This window comes from Limulus polyphemus, unplaced genomic scaffold (genome assembly GCF_000517525.1).
Source record: "Limulus polyphemus unplaced genomic scaffold, Limulus_polyphemus-2.1.2 Scaffold3, whole genome shotgun sequence".
NCBI lineage: Eukaryota > Metazoa > Arthropoda > Merostomata > Xiphosura > Limulidae > Limulus > Limulus polyphemus.
In genome coordinates, this window is record NW_013665613.1 from 1,288,181 (window position 1) to 1,307,922 (window position 19,742).

General features: G+C 32.8%; 1 protein-coding gene across 2 annotated transcripts in view; it reads right to left on the reverse strand.

The window, feature by feature from the left end:
* Positions 1-1,218: 1,218 nt before the first annotated feature.
* Positions 1,219-19,742, reverse strand: part of LOC106469136 (microtubule-associated protein futsch-like) — a 48,500-nt gene continuing 29,976 nt past the window's right edge. For both annotated transcript variants that reach the window (XM_022398232.1, XM_013929635.2), the window contains exons 6-7: positions 13,255-16,732; positions 1,219-4,812 (exon numbers count right to left, since the gene is read on the reverse strand). In XM_022398232.1, the coding sequence (XP_022253940.1) occupies positions 2,513-4,812; positions 13,255-16,477 (5,523 nt within the window). In that variant the 5' untranslated portion in view covers positions 16,478-16,732 and the 3' untranslated portion in view covers positions 1,219-2,512. The remainder of the gene's footprint in view (positions 4,813-13,254; positions 16,733-19,742) is intronic.

The window sequence follows — 19,742 nt, forward strand, 5'->3', positions numbered from 1 at the left end:
ACATTATGAAGTATGTACTGTTGGATTTGAAATGTTAAAAAATAATCTTGATACTTCACACGTTTATCTCTCTTGCAAATACCAACTAATTAAATGCATTGACAATTATTCTTATAAGAATCTATTTCTATGTATTTATATTTGTAAAAAAACTTCTTGATTAATAAAATAAATAAAGGCTTTAGAGACATACATTAGTTTATGTGTTTGTTATTACTACAATTTATGGAGTTTCTTCAGAAAGGGCTCTCAAAGGCCACTTTATATAATACAAAAGCTTACAGCAGTGATTCCCAAACTCTTTTAGTCTGAGGCTCTCTAGATGTGAATAAAAACGTTTGAGGCCACTCAACCTATAACCGCTGTTATTAACATTTGACAAAAAGTACAACATATGTAGACTAACCTGTCTTACGCTTACGTTATAGGTGCTTAAGTGTGGACACAATCAGTCAGAACTCTCTCGAGTCTCATGACCGAGTGACGTGTTTGTCCCCCCCCCCCAACTACTTTAGCATGGTGATTGAAAAACAGTGCGTTAGTAAAAACAATAACATCTCCTTTCGACATACTGTATCATTTAATTAATTCAACACAATTTTTATTGGCTTATTGTTTATTTAGGATTAAAATTAATTCTGCATCTTGGTTTTCGGTTCATTTTTTGGCGGTCCCCAAAATGTCCGCGGCTCCCACTTTAGGAAACATTGCATTACAGAACTGTCTGATTATAATGCGAAACAATTAACAAATAAATTGTTTCTGAATTACACAGCATAGAAATTAATCATTTCAAGCGAAGACATTCATAATTTAAACAAAAAATAATAGAAACATTTTTGATTATTACACAGGAAATTCCATTCCCAACTACTTTGTTTGTTTGAAGTTAAGCACAAAGCTACTCAGTGGGCCATCTGTGCTCTGCCCACTACGGGTATCGAAAATCACTTTTTGGCGTTGTAAGTCCGCAGACATAACGCTGTGCCACTGGGGGACCAACTACTTTGAAACGTCTCTGAATTCTTATATAGATAAACCTACTATAAAACAAGACAAGCACTGGTTTAAAAATAAGTATAAGAAGACTTTCTGTAAACTGTTTTACATATGATCAGTATTACGATGGAATTGTTGAATTAACTAAGAAAATATGATTTACTATTTATAAAAGACTATACAGTTTGACTCAGTAAATAATACTTCCTGAGCTAAGTAAATCCATTTATTTATTTAATGATGCTTTATAAGGTTTGATACATGTACACACACACAGATAAAAAACAAAACAAAAAAAAAACAAATCACCATTCATCTAATATTACATGTATCAATAAACCTATTATACATTTGTAAGTCTGAATTGAAAACAAATTCTGGGAAGCAACTGCTGTCACAAAAAAGAGTAACATTACATATCCACATACTTCTTCTAAGCACAGTTCTTAGAAACATACAAAAATGGGGTCAATCATACACAGTAGAGAAGAATCTGTGTTGTTTACGAAAACAATTCTTTATCAATTTTGAATACAAACAAAGGTACATACATAAAGTAATGAAAAATGATGACAGAGCACAAAAGTCTTACATGGTACCAGAAATGATGCACAAAAGTGTTTCCTGTAAATGTACACCAATAAGAAAAAGGAATAAAATTTGATACAAACATTATATTTCTTGCTAAACAGTATGGCTTATCAGAACTGAAGAAATTATCCTTGAGAATTTTACTTGAACTTTCCAAAACAAAATCTTTAAGTATATTCATCCATAATACTTAACATGACTAATCCAGTTAATGCCTAATGTCTCAAAAATTATTACTAGTCTTGCGCCCTATCATATAATTTCTTTTTATCTATGCAGATAATGTAAACTGAAACATTATTCATACTTTCTGAGCTTGTGTTTTCGGTATTATGTACACGTATATACAAATATCAGGAATTACCTTATCCATTTGAAAACATGATTGAGCACAGAAATATTTTAAATTTTGATTCAGGGAATCCTAAAATTAAAAGTTTCTCAAAAACTTGTACTGAATGTTTGTTTTTTTGTGTTAACTATTTAATCCTTTCAAATTAAAACCCTGTACAGGTAAAGTTAAAAGGTTCAGCTTGAGGAAAAAATTTTACCCTTAATATAGAGGTGGGAGATACATAATTAAATAGCTTGTGCTTTCATTTATGTATGTTTTCTAATTTGTCATTAGTGTACAATTATAAAAAAAAAATACACAAGGTGTTGTGTAAACATGTAATGATATAACTTATGAATACACATCTGATATCATTTCAAAGAGCTATTCAACAGCCAGAAACTACTTTTTCTGACTGTTATTTAAAAAATACAATCAGCACTTTTTACACTAGTAGCTGAAAGGAACAACAGTTTGTCTTTCTTAAATGATTCTGAAAATCTTTTCTTAGAAAAGCAACACAAAATTGTACAACCACCAAAGTTCAAACCATTCTTTGTCAAATAAATTTCTAAAATCATTCTGCTTTCAGAACTTCTTCCATATTTTTGGCATAAATGATGAAGTAGCAGTGTAGTTTATGTTAGAAAGTGCATTCATGCTACTATCTTGAGATGTTGAAGGAAAAGGTGGTGGGAGGTTTGCAGTTATTTGGTGAGGTCCTGGTGTCCTCATTGGATTCATCAATTTTTCTGAGAAAGGTGCCATGTGCTGGGAATACTGACTATTTTGTGAGGTGAAATGATGGCCTAAATTTTGAAAAGGGAGTACAGGCATAGCCCAAGTGTTTGGTGTAGTCTGACTGAGTGACTTGTTTTGAGAAAATAAACTTTCTCCTGTCTTTAAGATTTGTGAATTCCAGCCACATCCACTTTGAATGTTTGTCTCCTTGGACTCTACATATTGTCCTGTCATGTTTTTGAAGTTGTTATTTCCTGGTCCTATTATAGTGTTGGGTTTTATCCATGGATTAAAATATGGTTGACAAGGAATATCATTTTTAAATGGTACAGAGTTTCCAATATTTCCCTTTTGTTGAAAATAAACATTCTGAGCAGTTGTTTTATCATCACCCAAAGGTACATTGTATTGATGAAATTTTGTTGATGGTCCAGGTGAAGAGCTTTCAATATGATAAGATTCATTTTCTAGGCATTTTGCTAAGGTTGATCTTTCCTGTTCAAATGGATTGTACATATTTTGCATCTGGTTCTTTTGGTTTTCCTTAAACTTTGATGAAACCATTACTTCAGAATGTCTTTTGATATCATTCATTCTACTTGTAACTTGTCCTTGATTAATAGTGGATCTTAAATTGGTTGCATATAAGGATTTCTCTTGTGCTATCTGTTTAGTATTCTTCATTTCTCTTGCCCTTAATGACCCAGTTTGGTTGTCATTTTGAGAAGTTTTAGTTCCCAACTTTTGAAAATTAGTATGAATAAATGTATTTCGTCTTCCTTTTCTTTTCCACCATTGTCTCTGCTTGTATTTTGGTTTAAATTTTGATTTTGTTTTAGGTACACCCTTTGGTACCTCAGATTTGAAAGGTTTATTCGTACAGTATGATGGAACAATTGTAGTTGACATTGGTAGTGATTTATCAAAAGATGATAATACAAATGGCTGAGGAAATGAACCAGGACCTGAATTCATACATGTCTGATCTACCTGTGTTTGCATGGTATCAGCTGATAGTTGAATCCCCAAGTTTGACAGAGCTTCTCCAATTCTGTGAACAAGAAAAATTCCCTGGTCATTTTCAAAAGGAATATTTCTTTGCCAATCAGAATGAGATGTGGTCCTGAAAAAAGATGATGAATCTTTATTAGCTTCTGAGCATGCACTTGTAACAGTGCTACTACCCTGCAAGTATCCTAACTGCTGAAGAACATTAGTTAATACAGATTCAGAAATGTTTGTCATTCCCAATTTTGTCAAAACAGAAGCAACCTGATTAGCAATGGACTCTTTATAATCTTCATTGAAAACGTTCCCAGGTAAATTATTATGGGAAAAACTATTCTGATTGAAAGCTTTTAGAAGTTTCAGTTGTAAATCATCTTCTGGTCTTTCTGGTGCTGGAAACGTGGTCCATTCTGGAAAAGTTGAACTGCCATAGTTACTCACATTCTTTTCAGAAAAACCAGGGTGTGAAGGTTTGGAATTATTTATACTTGGCAGTAAATGAGATTCTCTTACATACCGCTTTTCTGGTAATGATGATTCATCAACTTCAATTGACCTTTTCCTCCCAGAGTTTTGTTTTTTCTGGTTGGTTGACTGCCACATCACAATTCTTTGATGACCTAAAGACTCATTGCACAGGTACTTTTTGTCATCTATAGAACATAAGTTATTTCCTTCATCTGAGATCATCTTAGAAGAATCAAGCATTTCATTTTGAATCAATTTCATTGGCATTACATTATCAAATTGCTCAATGGAGGAACAAGCACCAAAACGTGAAAAAAGGCACTGTTCATTTCTTCTTCTTTTTATCAATTCCATCCACTCTCCTTCAAAATCATAACAATCTGGTTTTATTCCCTCTTTCAGCAACTCATTTGTCCTCTTTGAACAAAATACCTGCCAATTATCTTTAGTACTCACATTACTCTCTTTTGGGGTACCTGTTGTTCTTATAGTCCGCTTATCACTGTTTTCTAGCTCTTCCTTCCATACTGAAAGGGAAGAAGAATCTTCTGTTTTTTCAAGTCTGAAACCATGTCCATCCCGCCATTCTTCTGACTGCTTTTCTCTTTGACTCAGCTGGACAGTATCTCTTTCTGGTAACATACGCCATTCACCATCACTGGTTTCCATAACTGAAAAGAAAATCAAGTAAAAATAAATTATGTATAAACACTGAAACTTTTGTAAAAAAAAACTTAATATTCAGTTTTATTTGTGAGATCTGTACAAATTTCAGCCAAAACAAATAAATATAAAAGTTGGAAGACAACTGTTAACCTAACAAATATAAATAATTTTTTTTTGCTTTTTTATTGCTACACTGCAGTTTCTGAGATAAGACACCAAGATTACTAACAATTATGTAATTCCTCATTCTTTTTAACAAAACATCAAATAATTATTTCCCATTATAGTACATTCAACATTTTTATTCTTTTCAGTCACCTTATACATTTTAAGCTACTCACACTGAAGTTAATTGACTGCAATCAAAATTTAAAGTATTGAAATACTACAATAAAATACAAAGTAAATCTGTTCACTGACAACCTCTTGAATCACTTTATTAATTTAAAGAACATGTTATGATCTTCAACATACGTTTTTTTAGTGAGATATCATAGTCCTTATTTCTCCAAAAATTAGAAGTAAAATTCATAGAGTTAGCTGGAAGAAATCTTTCAAAATTAGCTCAAGCTATGTGGAAAGAATTATAAAATAGTAAATATGGTAAAAAGAGAAATTATTAAGAGGTTTCACCATCAGGTGTAGCACATAATGTAAAGAATTTTGAGTAAAAATATAAACACGGAAGAATAGACTGCGACAGAAACACACACACACACATATATATATGTGTATGTATATATATATATATATTAGTTTTTGACATTTTTAGTGCAAACCATGTAAGGCATACCAATCAGAGTGAATACAAAAGACAATCAGAATGGTTCAATAATGTAATGTTTGATTATGATATAAACAAAAATGTAACATTTTCCGATCCTAAAATATAAATTTCAGATAGATACTCACCTCTCCATAAAATAATTAGCTAATGCCTTGGTGCTACTGACAAAACATTTTTTAACATGTGCCAAACCACTGAAAGAGCCCTCACTCCTGTACATAATAATGTGTACTGTGCTAGTTTGTGATGCAATCAACATCAGATTAAGCCCATTCACCAATATGAGGGTGAAACAACCTCCTTCACAATATTCCTCTTGGACACTTTGTGTAAATCAAAAGCTCATTCCTAACAAGGCAAATATGCACACTGGAAGCTGAGAGGTAGGTTGGGTGGTTCTGCAAGTATCTATCTGAAATAAATTTTCAGAAAGAGGAAATGTTAACTTCAGACAATGGTACTCACCTCTCCAAAGGACATTTAGTTAGAAACTCGCATTAAAAAGATGATGGGTTGGATGGTGTGAAAAAAAAATGTATAAAGATGCTCCTTTTTTTAATGTAATGACGAAATGGAAAATCTTGGAGTATGCCTCCCACTGGGAGGAGAATCTGGTGGGAGCAGAATAGTAACAGGCTGCATCTATGTCTAGCAGAGAATAAATATTCTATACCCAACATCAGTAGTTGGATGCTAAGAAACTTTTTCAAAGGAATTCCTATTTCTACTTTCTGCTTAAGTATTGATGCAGAAAGTGAGGACACTAGGAATAAGCAATTTTATTTCCATCTGAACTTTGGCTTTTACCTGTTTTAGTATCATACTCATTTGAAATAAAACTGTTTTTCAATGAATTTGACTCAAAAACACATCACTCAGTAGTAAATGGATATTAAAAACTGCAGCAGCAAGACACTTTCTGTCAGGCATTTGTGCAGTGTGCATGTGTTGATTGGTTGCTTAGTGCAGTACATGCACAACGCACGATATGAGAAAGATATTGGCACAACAATGTATGTGTATTCTTTAATTTGTGGAGATGATGTATTAGTATATTTTTTAGGAAGGGGTAAGAAGAGCCCAAAAATATTCCTGCTTAGAGCCTTCCAAGGGATGCAGGTAGAAGTGTGGCTAGAGCAATATGTCAAATTGTTCAGAAAGAGAAATACTTACGTGAAATATTTACAAGAATATGCAGGTTCAGAGATAAATCATCTCAGACTTGGGTCAAAAAGAAGAACCCAAAGCCCATCCAGCTGTACTACTCTTCCAACTTGACACCTCTGCCCTACATCCAATTGAAGGGTGTATTCACTTGGTCTCATACTAGTGGGAATGCACCAACCTGAAGGAGAGCTCTGTATTTTGACCCCCTCCCAGTGACTTGGTACAGAGTAAAAAAAGGGTTCTCCTGCTCCATTAGAAGAAATTGTGGGGGAGGAATCTGCATAGGACAGAACATTAAAGTAAGTTGATCAAACAGAAATCATCTTATCTGTATAAGATCCCTCACAGAGAGACTGTGCAATCTGTTATCATGAATAAGGGTAGCAGAAGCTGTCTTCTTGAGCAGTTGCTTAGCCACATTTCTTCCCCATACAGCTTGGAAAGTAATAGATATTTATACCATCAAAGTAATCTTGCAGAAAACCCCATCTAAACAGTGGGTAGATGGGCTTAACACTTTCTGTTATCCCCACTTGATACAGATTCTGGGATGGAGAAATCTCTCTCTTTAAGGGATAAACATTAAAAAGATAAAAAGTGACATCTCCTATGGAGAAATGGACAAACCAGATCAGTTCCTTAACCCAATTTCCAGTCAAAGTAGAAAATGATAAATCTTGAAAAGCAGATAGATTACTGGTAGGTAAAAAGTATTTCAATTGCTTCTATATGGGACTGTATGAGAAATGTAACATCATATTGACCATTTAAGACAAAAACAATGATCATGATTTGAACAATAACACAGAGAAAAGAAAATGAAAGGAGACAAAAATATCAGAGCAATGTCTTTCCACAAGATAGATGGAGAAGAAAATAAACCTTAAATAAAAGACAATACAAGGAATAGCTGAACAAAGATTCAAACAGAAAACTTGTGAGAGCCCTGAAAATTAAACAGAGGTTCCAGTCCTGAATAAAAACTAAACAAAAATGATGACTAATTAGAAATGGCTTGAAGAGGTTCTTAAGAAAAGGAAAATGGATAGGGAAAAGATGGTGGAACATTGACACAGCTACTTTGTACCCACAGACTGCAAAAATGGATAGAACATTCTAGAAAACTGGGTAAAAAGGAAGTGAGATAATGAATATTCAAATGACCCAGAGGAAGGGAGAAGCAGATGAAGTGGCATTAATAAACTATCCACTTTTGCTGATAAGCCAAATATGTGGATAGTCAACAAAAGTGATCAAGAAAATGGGCTACTCTGTGATAAAAATCCTGATCATCTTGCAAGGAACCAGAAAAAACAAGGCTGAAGATGAAAGAAATAGAAACTCTTGGATTGCAAAAGGTAAAGGAGCAGAAAAAACAACCGAGCTAACCAATGGGAGATAATGAAAAGAAACCTGGGTTCTGCAAGTTAGGCACATCTTTGGAAGATTTCAAAGAGGATGATAGACATAAAGATAGAGGTTGGAACAATCCTGACTCAAAGAATTCACCACAGAGTTTGGGATTTGTGGCAAAAGGTGTGGAACTTGGTGTTGAGGATAAAAGTACTCCAATGTGTAAGGACCAATCTGTTGCAAGGATACTGTCAGAGTGAGATAACCAATCTGCCACTAATATCAAAACTTGTGGGACATAACAGGCAGACATCTGGATGAAGTGGTTGTGGGTCCAAAAGAAATCTTTAGAGGGAGAAGTCAGAGGTTCTGAGAGTGAGTAGTTTCCTATCAACTGATGTAAGAAATTACAGGAGAATTATCTGAACAGATCATGATAAAATGACCACAGAGACATAAGATAATTGTAGGCAGGCTGAAATGCCATCTTGAGAACAATGATGTACATAGGCTGCTCTTTTAGAGACCACATATCATAAACAGATGTAAGACTGAGCAAGGTGAATGAACAGGAATATCTAAGGCTGTGAGGGAATGATCAAATCACCATAAAAGTGAGATGAAGAGATAGAGGAAGAGAAATGAAAGAAGTCAGTACATCCCTGAGAGATAAGGGACTTGAAAAAATGTAGTCCCTGAAAGAAACAGAACCTCTCAAGCAGTAAGAGTAGACATGAGAGTTTTTGTAATCAAAAGCTCCATGTTTTGGAGATCTAAAGAAGGGATCTTAACCCACCTAGCAATCTAAATGTTAAAGAGCCACCAACTAAATCAGATACTGAGTGGAGGTCAATACTGACTATGAGAGCTTGACCAACCAACCAGAACAAGCAGAATTCCAAAGATGTGAGGTCAAAGCAGAGAACACCTTACAAAATGAGAGAAGGCAGAGACAATCATCCAGACAGTAATGAAATTGCAAACCCAATGAGTTCATCCTCCATGCAAAAGCTCTCACAACCTGGTTGAGAACATACAGGGCTGTAGCTAACCCACAGGAAAAAAGGCCCTGAACTGAAAATTCTGACTGTTGTTGACAAAACAAAGGAAGCAAATGGTGACCAGATACATGACAACATGGAGAAAAACATCTACATCTTCACCCTTAGTCATACACAACCCAGGAAAAATCACCCACCTCAGATTAAGAAAACCTTGGGATGAGAAGAAATTTGTTTAACAGTAGTAAACTGCCAATCCTCAAACTTCTTAAGGATTACAAAAAGGCTGGAGCAAAACCCCAGAGTGGGATCAAGGATCTACTCCACAGTATACATTGCTCAATTAAAATTAACTCTTAGAAACAACATGACCAAGATGGCCAAGCATAATGTTTAAAAAATTATAGGTCTAGCCAATAAATGCATGTTGATATAAATTATTACTGTAGTCCATATATTACTTTGTTGTTAAGGGTCAAAGGTGTACATAAACCTTTTTCAATAATCACAAAAATTATGATGTAACATTAAATCAGCATAATATATGGCATAGTTATGTTAAAGATCAATTCTTCCCTATATACATATGTTGTTTGTGTTTGATCAACTACCTGACTGAAAGAGGAACTGTGTGATTCCAGAGCCTGCTGCAAAGGGAATCCACAGTTGCAAAAGTATAAGACTTGAACTCCCACAGGACAAAAGCAGAAAATTTGCTCCAATAACTAGTATATACAAAGTGAAGTGAAGATGCAGGAAAGGGACTATTGGATGAATATAAGAATAGGGAGAACTAAAAATCTCTTCTATGAGAAGGGCCCAAAAGGGAGTTAACTGAGATAAGACTCAGTAAGCCAACCACACCAACAAGATCCCAGAAGCAAAGAAACTAAGTTAAGTGGGCAACAGCTGAAGAAGAACACAAAGTATGGAGAAAGGTAGATATGATTTTCCCTAGTAAAGCTGTCATGGTTGTGATGCATAGCTTCAGAAAGATGTAAAGAAAACAGACAGAGAAGAAGTTGAGCAAACAAAAGACAAACAAATTAAGAGAAGAGAGTGACAATGTAGGAGAAGAAGATCTTAAAACTAAAAAAAAAGAGATTCAAGAGATTGTAATTCTAGGAGAAAAAAAAAAACAGGATCCAGCCCATAAATAGAATACGAGTCTCAAGGTCGAGGAAGACATGGTAACTGTGAGTCAACACAAAGCTGAGACAGAAAAGAATTTGCATGAATACGAATATAAGGTGAGGAAAGAATAAGAAGTCCAAGTTTATGGCTCAAGCAAAAAGCCTGCTCATGTCACATATTTGAGATGTCAGAGCAGCACAAGATGAAGGTGGTGTCACTTGACCCAGGGGTTTCATTCAGGAAACATATTGTTTATTACACTTATAAAAAGGATCCAAAACATTTATTAAAAGGTTTTCAAAGGTATACAAACATATAAAAGAGGGTCAATATGTTTTGCTTGAAATTTTGCTTATAAATACTCTTTTATGCTCATGCCAGTCTCTTTTCTTCACATCTTGAGGTAAAAAAATTCTGCCAACCATTTTAGTTTTATGTAATGTATACTCATGAAGGGACATCCAACAAATATTGAATGGTGATTAGGTAACACTTTTTCACCATAATTGCCTTTCACTGGTTTTATTTCTAGCTGAATAATGAATGATGACATACTGAACCCATGTTTTTTCTTCCAATTCTGTGATTTGTCAAACTCAGTATTGTAAGTTAGATAAAACATGCCTCACCTAATATGGTGAAAACTACTGAGGATATTATAAACTATAATGTTAATAAAAATATCCTTTGGCTCCCAGCTGAAATGTAACAGCTAAACCCTGTTTGTTGCAAGATATCAATGCAAAAAAATCCTCATGCATGCATACAATGCTCAATTAAGGTTAATTCTTAAACAACATGACAAGATGGCCAAGCATAATGCTTAAACAAATTATAGGTCTGGCCAAATCAATCTTTATTCATATTAAAGGTAATGTAGTCTGAAAAGTCCAGGTAATTACAAGGTTGTTAAAAAAAAACAATAGAATGAACATATTTAGTCCAAAAATAATGGATGGATGTAGATAATAAAGACAAGAAATTTTAAAATATTTTGACAAAGGTATAAGAAGATCTCAACAAGCATCAAAAGAAATAACTTAGAAGAGAAGGCAATGAACATCATTAAGGTGGACAATAAAGTCATACAGGGAAAAAATATTGTCCATACTAAAATAACTGAAAAAAAAAACAGTCTGTAAGAGTGTAGAGTGAAAAATCAATAAACTAGAATATATTTAGCATTACATTTCAAAGTTTGCATTAAATGCTGGTACACATGTAAAAGTTGCTAACTGAAAACTAAAATTAGTTTTAAAAAAAACTTGATCCAGAATCTGCACATTTCAAGTACAAATCTAAAAAACTGCAAAACTAGAAAAAAAAAGGATTTAAAAGCTAGATTTAGCATGATTTGTTTCAGATTATCTACACTAGTACTAAAAGGTTTGGGTCAAATGAACTGATCTAGGAAATATTTCTCCAAAAACAGTCCCTCAAGTATTATTCTTAATCTAGTAAAATTGTAGCTTACAGAATATCCAAATGTTAAACAAGTCTAATATATGCTATGCATACAAAAAACACAACAAATTCACAAGTGATCCCTCACAGTCTCTCATTATTGTGAGTTGGCTCAAATAATTCATTAAATTAAATTAAAGCAGTCAAACTCACACAAAAAATACACAGAATATGAGACTTCATCCTCTCTGGTATCTTTGATTATTCAAAACAAATCTTCACAATCCAACTAAGATCCATGAGTAAATAAGCAATGCTGTATGTAGCAAGACAAAATATGGATTCCAAAGTAGAATTATTCAATCCAACCAACTATAAGAATCATGATAAAATGGTATATTCAACAATAACGTTGCACATAACAGATAGAGGAACACACATATATAAAATTTCAAGTTGACAAGAAATGCTGTTCCTAGCCTACTACTGTGCATGGTATTAGGTGTTAATCTCCTGAAGGTGCAATAGAGTAAAATATTGAAGCAATAAAAGGTTATTGCTGAGAAAAAGACTATTCTCTTTTCTGTTAGATATTTTATGTTGTGATTTCCCCTATGCCATCTTCATTTCATCAAAACAGTACTTTTCTTGCTTTTTCAAAAAAGACTTAAAACATCTAGACGACACTCAAACTACACATACATACATACAAACACGCACACACTCTGTCTCCTAAAGCCAAAAACTACCAACCTTCAAAATAAAAATAACTCAGAAACATGTTAAAATACTAAAAACAAAGACAAACCATTAGATATATAATGTTAGGATAAGACCATGAAACCTAACTTATGTGCCCAAATTATAGATAATTAAATGTTAAAAATGACTTCACTCATTACTGATTTTTAAAGTCATAAATTTTGCATCAGTATGAAACTGGTGATCTTGACAAGTAATAAGTGCACAGTAGTTTTGAGAAAATCTCTGGCAGTAAATAAGACTTCACTGTTTCACATGAAATACTACAGAGATGTTTTGGATGAACTCTTATAACTTAAACAAGTGTAACCATGTTCATTTATGTACAAAAAAGTTTTTTTTACAAATTCCTCACACTCTGATGTTAATTTTTTTTTAATGGCATGTTATCTTTTACTTTCGTGATTTTTTATTCATTTTTTTGTCTTTTGCTTCACTCCAAGCTAATGGCATCTATGAATTTCTAGAAATTCCACTCATCAAAAACTCAACACCAATTAAAAACAAAATGATCAAGGCTTTTCCATAATGGAGGATAACAATTAATATGCATTTATATGTGTATCTGTTCTATTTCAAAACCTGCTATAAAAAAGTTCACATGAGTGAAACAAAATATTGCCTTCCTGCAAAATACACTACAGTCAACTATAACAGGTTAAAATATCTTTACTAACAAATAAACTGCCATTACAACTAAATATGATTTACTAATTCACTAATTATCTGTCCTACTTTTCAAAGAGCTTCATTAGTAAGCATAAAACTCAGTGAAACTACACTTTTTCAAAAAGGAAAAAAATTATTAGTGACAAGTAGATAAATACTAATATACTTACACTTATCACTAAAAGAGGTTTCATTTAATCCTTCAGATCTGTCAGGAATAACCTCATTCTTTGAGTGGTAGAAAATGTCTTTGAAGGATGAAAATGGTGGATCAGTGCAGGACAGCTCTTCTCTCCCACTTTTTAGACCAGATGACTCATTTTCATGATAACTAGATGTGTCAAATTCTTGTTTTTCCAATTTCCACAAAGAATCAGATCTACTGTATTCCATGCTCATATCTGGAGTCTTGGATCCATTTCTTTCAAACTGAAAGTCATCTGAAGAGACCAAACTGAAGCATTTGTTGCTTTGAGAACTGGATCGTCTCCTGATTCTGTTGCAGTCTGTACTTCTTTCATCAGGTTTGTATAATGTCAATGGGCTTTTGCTTCTTTTTTTCTTCACTGGGTAATCTTTTTGGGAGTATTCTCTTTTCCCTGATAATTTTTGCATATCTGTGTAATCCCCAACACATCTTTCATTCTTGACATGGAACCTTGATACACCATCAAAGGAAAGGCTTCTATTTTGGCTACTTCGAAGCTGTTCACTACTGTAATTTTGCTTCTTTCTTTTTTGACTGCTACTTCTTGTTCTTCTAGAAGTGTAAGTTACTTGATTTGGTTTAAGATATTTCATACTTCTGTCCCTGTCACTATGTTTAGTGTTACATCCTGAACCTTCCCTACTATTTCCAAATTCACGTTTAACACTTTTATTGCTAAAATTGATCTTTTTATCCTGTTCACTTTGTTGGTTTTTGTTACTTCTGGGACTATCCTTGCTGTTCTTGCCTTTTTCTCTTTCTCTATCATTTCCACATCCATCTTTGCTCTTCTTTTCCAGAAGATGCACATCACTTTTTTTTTGCTGATCTTTATCGCTTCTACAATTGTCTTTCTTTTTGCTTTCCTTGTGCCAATCTGGGATAATCTGAGAACAATCCTTACTTTTCTGTTCTTGAAAATTTTGAGAAGCATTTTTGATCTTTTCCTTACGATATTCTTTATCATTATGTGAATAAATGTTTTCTTTTTTTTTGTCTTTATTACTTTGAGGAGCATCTTTGTTTGTTGTGTCTTTCTTATCTGTTTCATTTTGAGCATTATCCTTGCTCTTCTCTTTCTGCTGATTTCTACCATCTTGAGGATCCTTTCTGCACATCTCTTTTATTGGTTCCTTGTTACCCACAGGATTATTTCTGGTCTTCCTGGTATGATGGTCTGTATGATGTTGGTAAGCATCTTTGCTTTTCTGCTTTTGCTTGTCTGTGCAACTCTGAGAATTTCCCTTGTTCTTGTTTTTCTGTTCTTTGTCACTTTGAAAATTATCCATCTTCTTATTTTGATGATCTTTATCACTTCGAGAAGCATCTGGGTTATTCTTGTGCTGATGATCTTTTTCACTTAGAGGAACATCCTTGTTTTTCTCTTTCTGTTGATTACTTTTACTTTTGCAATCATCTTTTTTTTTGTCCTCTTTATAGCAATTTTTGCTATTTTGGAAGCTATTCTTTTTTTTTTCTTCTTGTTGTTCTTTGAAATTTTGTAAAGCATTTTTATTTTTAATATTCAAATCTTTTTCACTTTTTGACCAAACTTTTTCACATTCTTGGAGTTTATTACTTTGAGAATCATCCTTGTGCTTCTTGTTTTTTTGGTTCCTCTCACTCTGAAAAGTGTCCTTCATCTCCCCTTTCTGCTGCTCCTTGTCAGTTTGACAACTATCCTTGCTTTTCTCTTTCCGCCATTCTCTGCCATCTTGAAAATCCTTCATATTCTTTTCTTGTTCTCTGTCACCTGAAGAATTATCCTTGGTCTTTTTATTTTGACTGTCTCTATCACTTTGAGAAACATCATTTTTCTTCTTTTCCTGGTGAGCCCCATCACTTTGAGAAACATCATTTTTCTTCTTTTCCTGGTGAGCTCCATCACTTAAAGAATCATCCTTGTTCTCATTTTGTTGGTCTTTATCGGTTCTAGAATCCTTCTTGTTCTTTTCTTTCTGATGTTTTTGGTCAGTTTGAGAAATATCTTTAGTCGTATTTTTTGGCTGGTCTTTATCATTTTGAGAATTATCTGTGCTCTTTTTGTTTATGTAATCTTTGTCACTATGAGATTCAATCTTCATTTTATCTTTTGTTTGGTCTCCTTCACTCTGAGAAATTACAACATTATTTTCATTTTCATGGTGCCTATTATTTTGAAAATCATCCTTACTTTTTTGCTGATACCCATCACTTCTTGAATCCTTCTGGGTTGCACATCTTTGGTGATTAGTGTTACTTCCAAAATCCTTTTTATTTATTATTACATTCTGTTGATCTCTATCACTTGGAGTATTATTTTCAAAATTTTCATCTTTTTCTTTGTTTCCTCTGCACAGGTCCTTGTTAATATTGTCTTTCACAGATTTTCTACCATTTTTTTCAATACATTTATGTTCTTTATCTAATGGCATTTTCTTGCATTGTTCTTCAATTTCAGAAGATTCATTTTCTAACTTCCCATTTATTGTAATTGCAGATTCATTATCATCCTTTGAACTTGAAGTGTCCTCTATCCTTTGAGTCTGTATACTCATGTCTGAAGAATGGCCTTTTTCCTTTTCTTTTGCTATTTTAATATTTTCAGTTTCCATATTTTCAGGATTGGTTTTAATGTCAAACACTTTATAAGAGTTTTTATCTACTTTTGAAATGTCTTCTGGATTATCTTTTTGTTCACTGCCATAATTATTTACTGACTTTAGATTACTATCATGTTCTGCTTCTTTCTTCTTTGATGATGAAACAACCTTATTATGTTCAAATAACTTTTGAGTTTTATGACACACATGTGGATTATGCTTGCTTTGTTTCTGATTAACTTTCCTTTTAGAATCTTCAGAGCCACTAGAGTTTGTTTTCTTTGCATTATTATTTAGGGTGAATGATTTGATTGCCTCTTCTGACCCCCTAACTTTTGAATTAGATTTTGATCTACACTCTCTCTTATTTCTATCATTACTACTTGTCTTAGATCTTGATTCTCTAACATTTTTTTTATTTTTAGAGCTTGATATGGCTCTAGAGTTTTTTGAAGAACTTGTTGGCTTATTATCTGAAGATCGTTTTGTTTTATTCAATACACATTTTGGATCTTCCTTCTCTTCTACAGGTCTTGCAGAATCTAAAGATTTTATTTTTCGTGAGGTACTGGACAATTTTGAAAAGCCTCTTCTTAAGCACATTCTTCCAGATGATGGTAGATCAGCTGGCAATAAGATTTTTTCATTTTCTGAGAAATGTGGGCCTTCCTGAATGGTATACTGTATATCAGATTTGTGTTTTAAAAAATATTTATAAGTTGTTATATGAAATTTCTGCCTTCCATAAAACTTTTCTAGTTGCTCACAAAGATCTTCTAATGCTTTAATAAACCTTGAATCCCATTTCTTTGGATTTGTAACAGGAAATTTCTCTCCATACTTCGGCAAGTGTTTCTCCTACAATGGTTAGAGGTGAATATATTTGTAATTAACTCTGAGCACAAATGCATAGTTCACTCGTCATCCCTCCCCTCAAAAATATTAAAAAAGGTCATTGTAAATTTTGTATTAAAAAAAAAGGATAATCCTTCATGGAAGTATGTTCCAAAAGATAGACAAGACAATTTTCTTATAAAATGGTTTTACTGCAACTTGTCAACTAGATCATACACACATATAAACTCCACATTGAGCTGAATTATGTTCAGATAAAAACATAAATCAATTACAAGAAATATTACATACATCAACCAGCAAATATGGGTAGCACATTTTATTTTTAAGAAGTATCGGAATAATATACAAAGGAAACATTTCAATAATGATTTCTCTAAAGAATATAAAAAGTGGATGAAACTGAAGCACAACCAAAGTACAAAATAATTACTAAAAACCTATACCAAATCTTTATTGCCACATCCTCTTGTTGATTATGGCAAGTCATCAATTCAAAAGTGACAGTTGGGAGTCTTTAATCAAATGTAATGTCCAAGCATTAGTTAGGAAAAAAATTCACACTTATTATATTAAATTTACATCTAAATTGATATATCTATATTTAGAAAATGATAAATGTTCCATTACTAAAATAATTGTATTTTAAATCTGCAAAATTGTGCCTTAAAATGATTTAACATAAGTACTTTTGTGGTAAACTATACACAACATCTTGTAAAAATTTCTATTATTTAATAGGAAGATGCATGTTCATTTTGTAAGATTGAACAAAAGTCTTCCATTAGTCATGTATCATGACGATTTTCTTTCCTTCCTTTTTCTTACAAGTAGTATTCTGAATCTCTGCCTCACAAGGCCATGAATGCCAACAAATTGCAAATTTTGGGATTCAACATTTTTAGGGAGTCCATTTTGCAAAAAGCCACCTATGATCATTTAATTTGCTTAGCCAATCCCAATTCCATTAATTCTTCTCTTTTTCAATCTCCTTAAAAAAAAAAACTTTTTAACAATCAAATGTTCACTAATTTCAGTATAAATCATCACCAAATTCAACATGGGTAGAGAGCAGAACACAGTAATTCCCACAAAATATATCTGCTGGTTTTTAATGAATTTGGCATGTTCTGACCAAAAGCTTAAAGCATATAAAAAAAAATTACCTCAAAAATCTCTTTCAGAATGGAATTTTGTCTGTAGACAGAAACTTAACATCCAAACCCATGTACTACAACAAAACAGGTTTCCATTTCATGCTCAAGTACAGTAAATGGCAAAGCCATCTCTTCCTCCTCCTCTACAGGACTATATGTAATTTAGCTGGTACAGCAAGATGTCACATATTACTCAATGCAAGGTTTATGTATATTACACAAGTATTATTGGTAGCAAGCATAAGTTCTTCTCTTTGTTTGTTTTTTTATCAAGATTTCTCATGAAGTTATGAGTACGTTTGAAAAAACCATCCATCAGCCTTCTTAATTTTCCAATACATTTGAAATTTGCAAATGCAACATTCAGGATTTCTAAGTTTTTATTTCAAAACACTTAATTCATTGTTTATAAACAGTATGTATCATACCTTGTAAGGGGCGTTGCAAAATAAATCACACTTTTTTTTCTGAAGTAATGACGAACTTGGTAGGACCACAAATATCATCACTCATGAGAAAATGTCATTTCAACATACTCTTGTGTGTTTAACTCTTCAAATTTCATTTTCTGCTCACTAGAACTCAGAAACTAGCTGCTGACATGCTCCGAGAATTCAAGTCTTCCTTCCAATCATCACATCGCAATGCCAGAGTTGAAAAATCCTATTAATGCCTCACAAGTTTCAGAATTGTTGAATTTGAAAAAGTGGTCCATGAAAATGTGGTGGAATGTGGATTAGGAACTCTTCAGATTTAAATCCTGCCAAAAATGTCAGAGCTTTCATTTAACAATGCACAGAAGAAATGTTGGAAACTTTGCCTGAATGCGAGAGACACAAACATGAAATCATGATTCATGTTCTCACAAAAACATGTTTGTTACATTGCTGAAATCTTTTGCAAAATGATTAAAACTCATGCATGAGAACAATGGTGGCCCAGTCAAGCAATATTGATACTTGGAATTACTTTTTGATTGCATTAAAATCTTATTTTAATTTGTTATGTTCTCGGGGGAAAAAAGTGTGATTTATTTTGCAACATCCTTTATTGACAATGTACATGTTTGTACATAAAAGGTAAGATAGTCTAGACAGTTTTTTTTTTTTTTTTTTATTAACACATTTCATGTACAGTAGCCTCACGTTTTAGGGAAAATATTTTTCTTCATACTAAAGCCTATATGTAAAAACAGAGTATTGTATTTTCCTAAACTTGAAATAAAAATTTTAAAGTTATGCATTATTACCTAAGAATGCCACTTATCATACAATAAGTGTTTCAATCTGTTAAAATACATGAACAAAAATTATAATAAACATATTTTTTTATGAAAGCAGTCTAGGACATTCATCCATCCATCAAGACCTTAAAAATGTGAATTAACTTTTGTTTTCTCTGAAACAAAATAAATTTGTATTATTAAACAGAGCAAGCAAGTCATTGAAATCTAATGTTTGCAGAATATTCATTATGGATTTATAAATATTTCTGGGTCAAAAGCCGAGATTCAAAATCTATACATTTTATCTTTCATAATTTTCACAATAAAAGCATTTTCCTTTTAGTTCAAGGTTTTAATTTTAGTTTGTTTTTATTTCCATTATTATTTAGTTTTAGTTTCAGAATATTAATTTGTCACACTGTTATGTTCAGAACTGAGCTACTGCTCACAAAAAGAAACCACATTTAGTACTGTTCAAGTTACAATTTGAATAGTTAAACCACATTACTCCATTTACATTGTGGGTCAATACCTAATACTGTAAGTGAAAATTCCACAAAGACTTCAGAACATTGTAGTTCATTTTAAAAAAAGATCCCAGTTTCAAAGGTAGATCCTGCTCTCTTTCTTT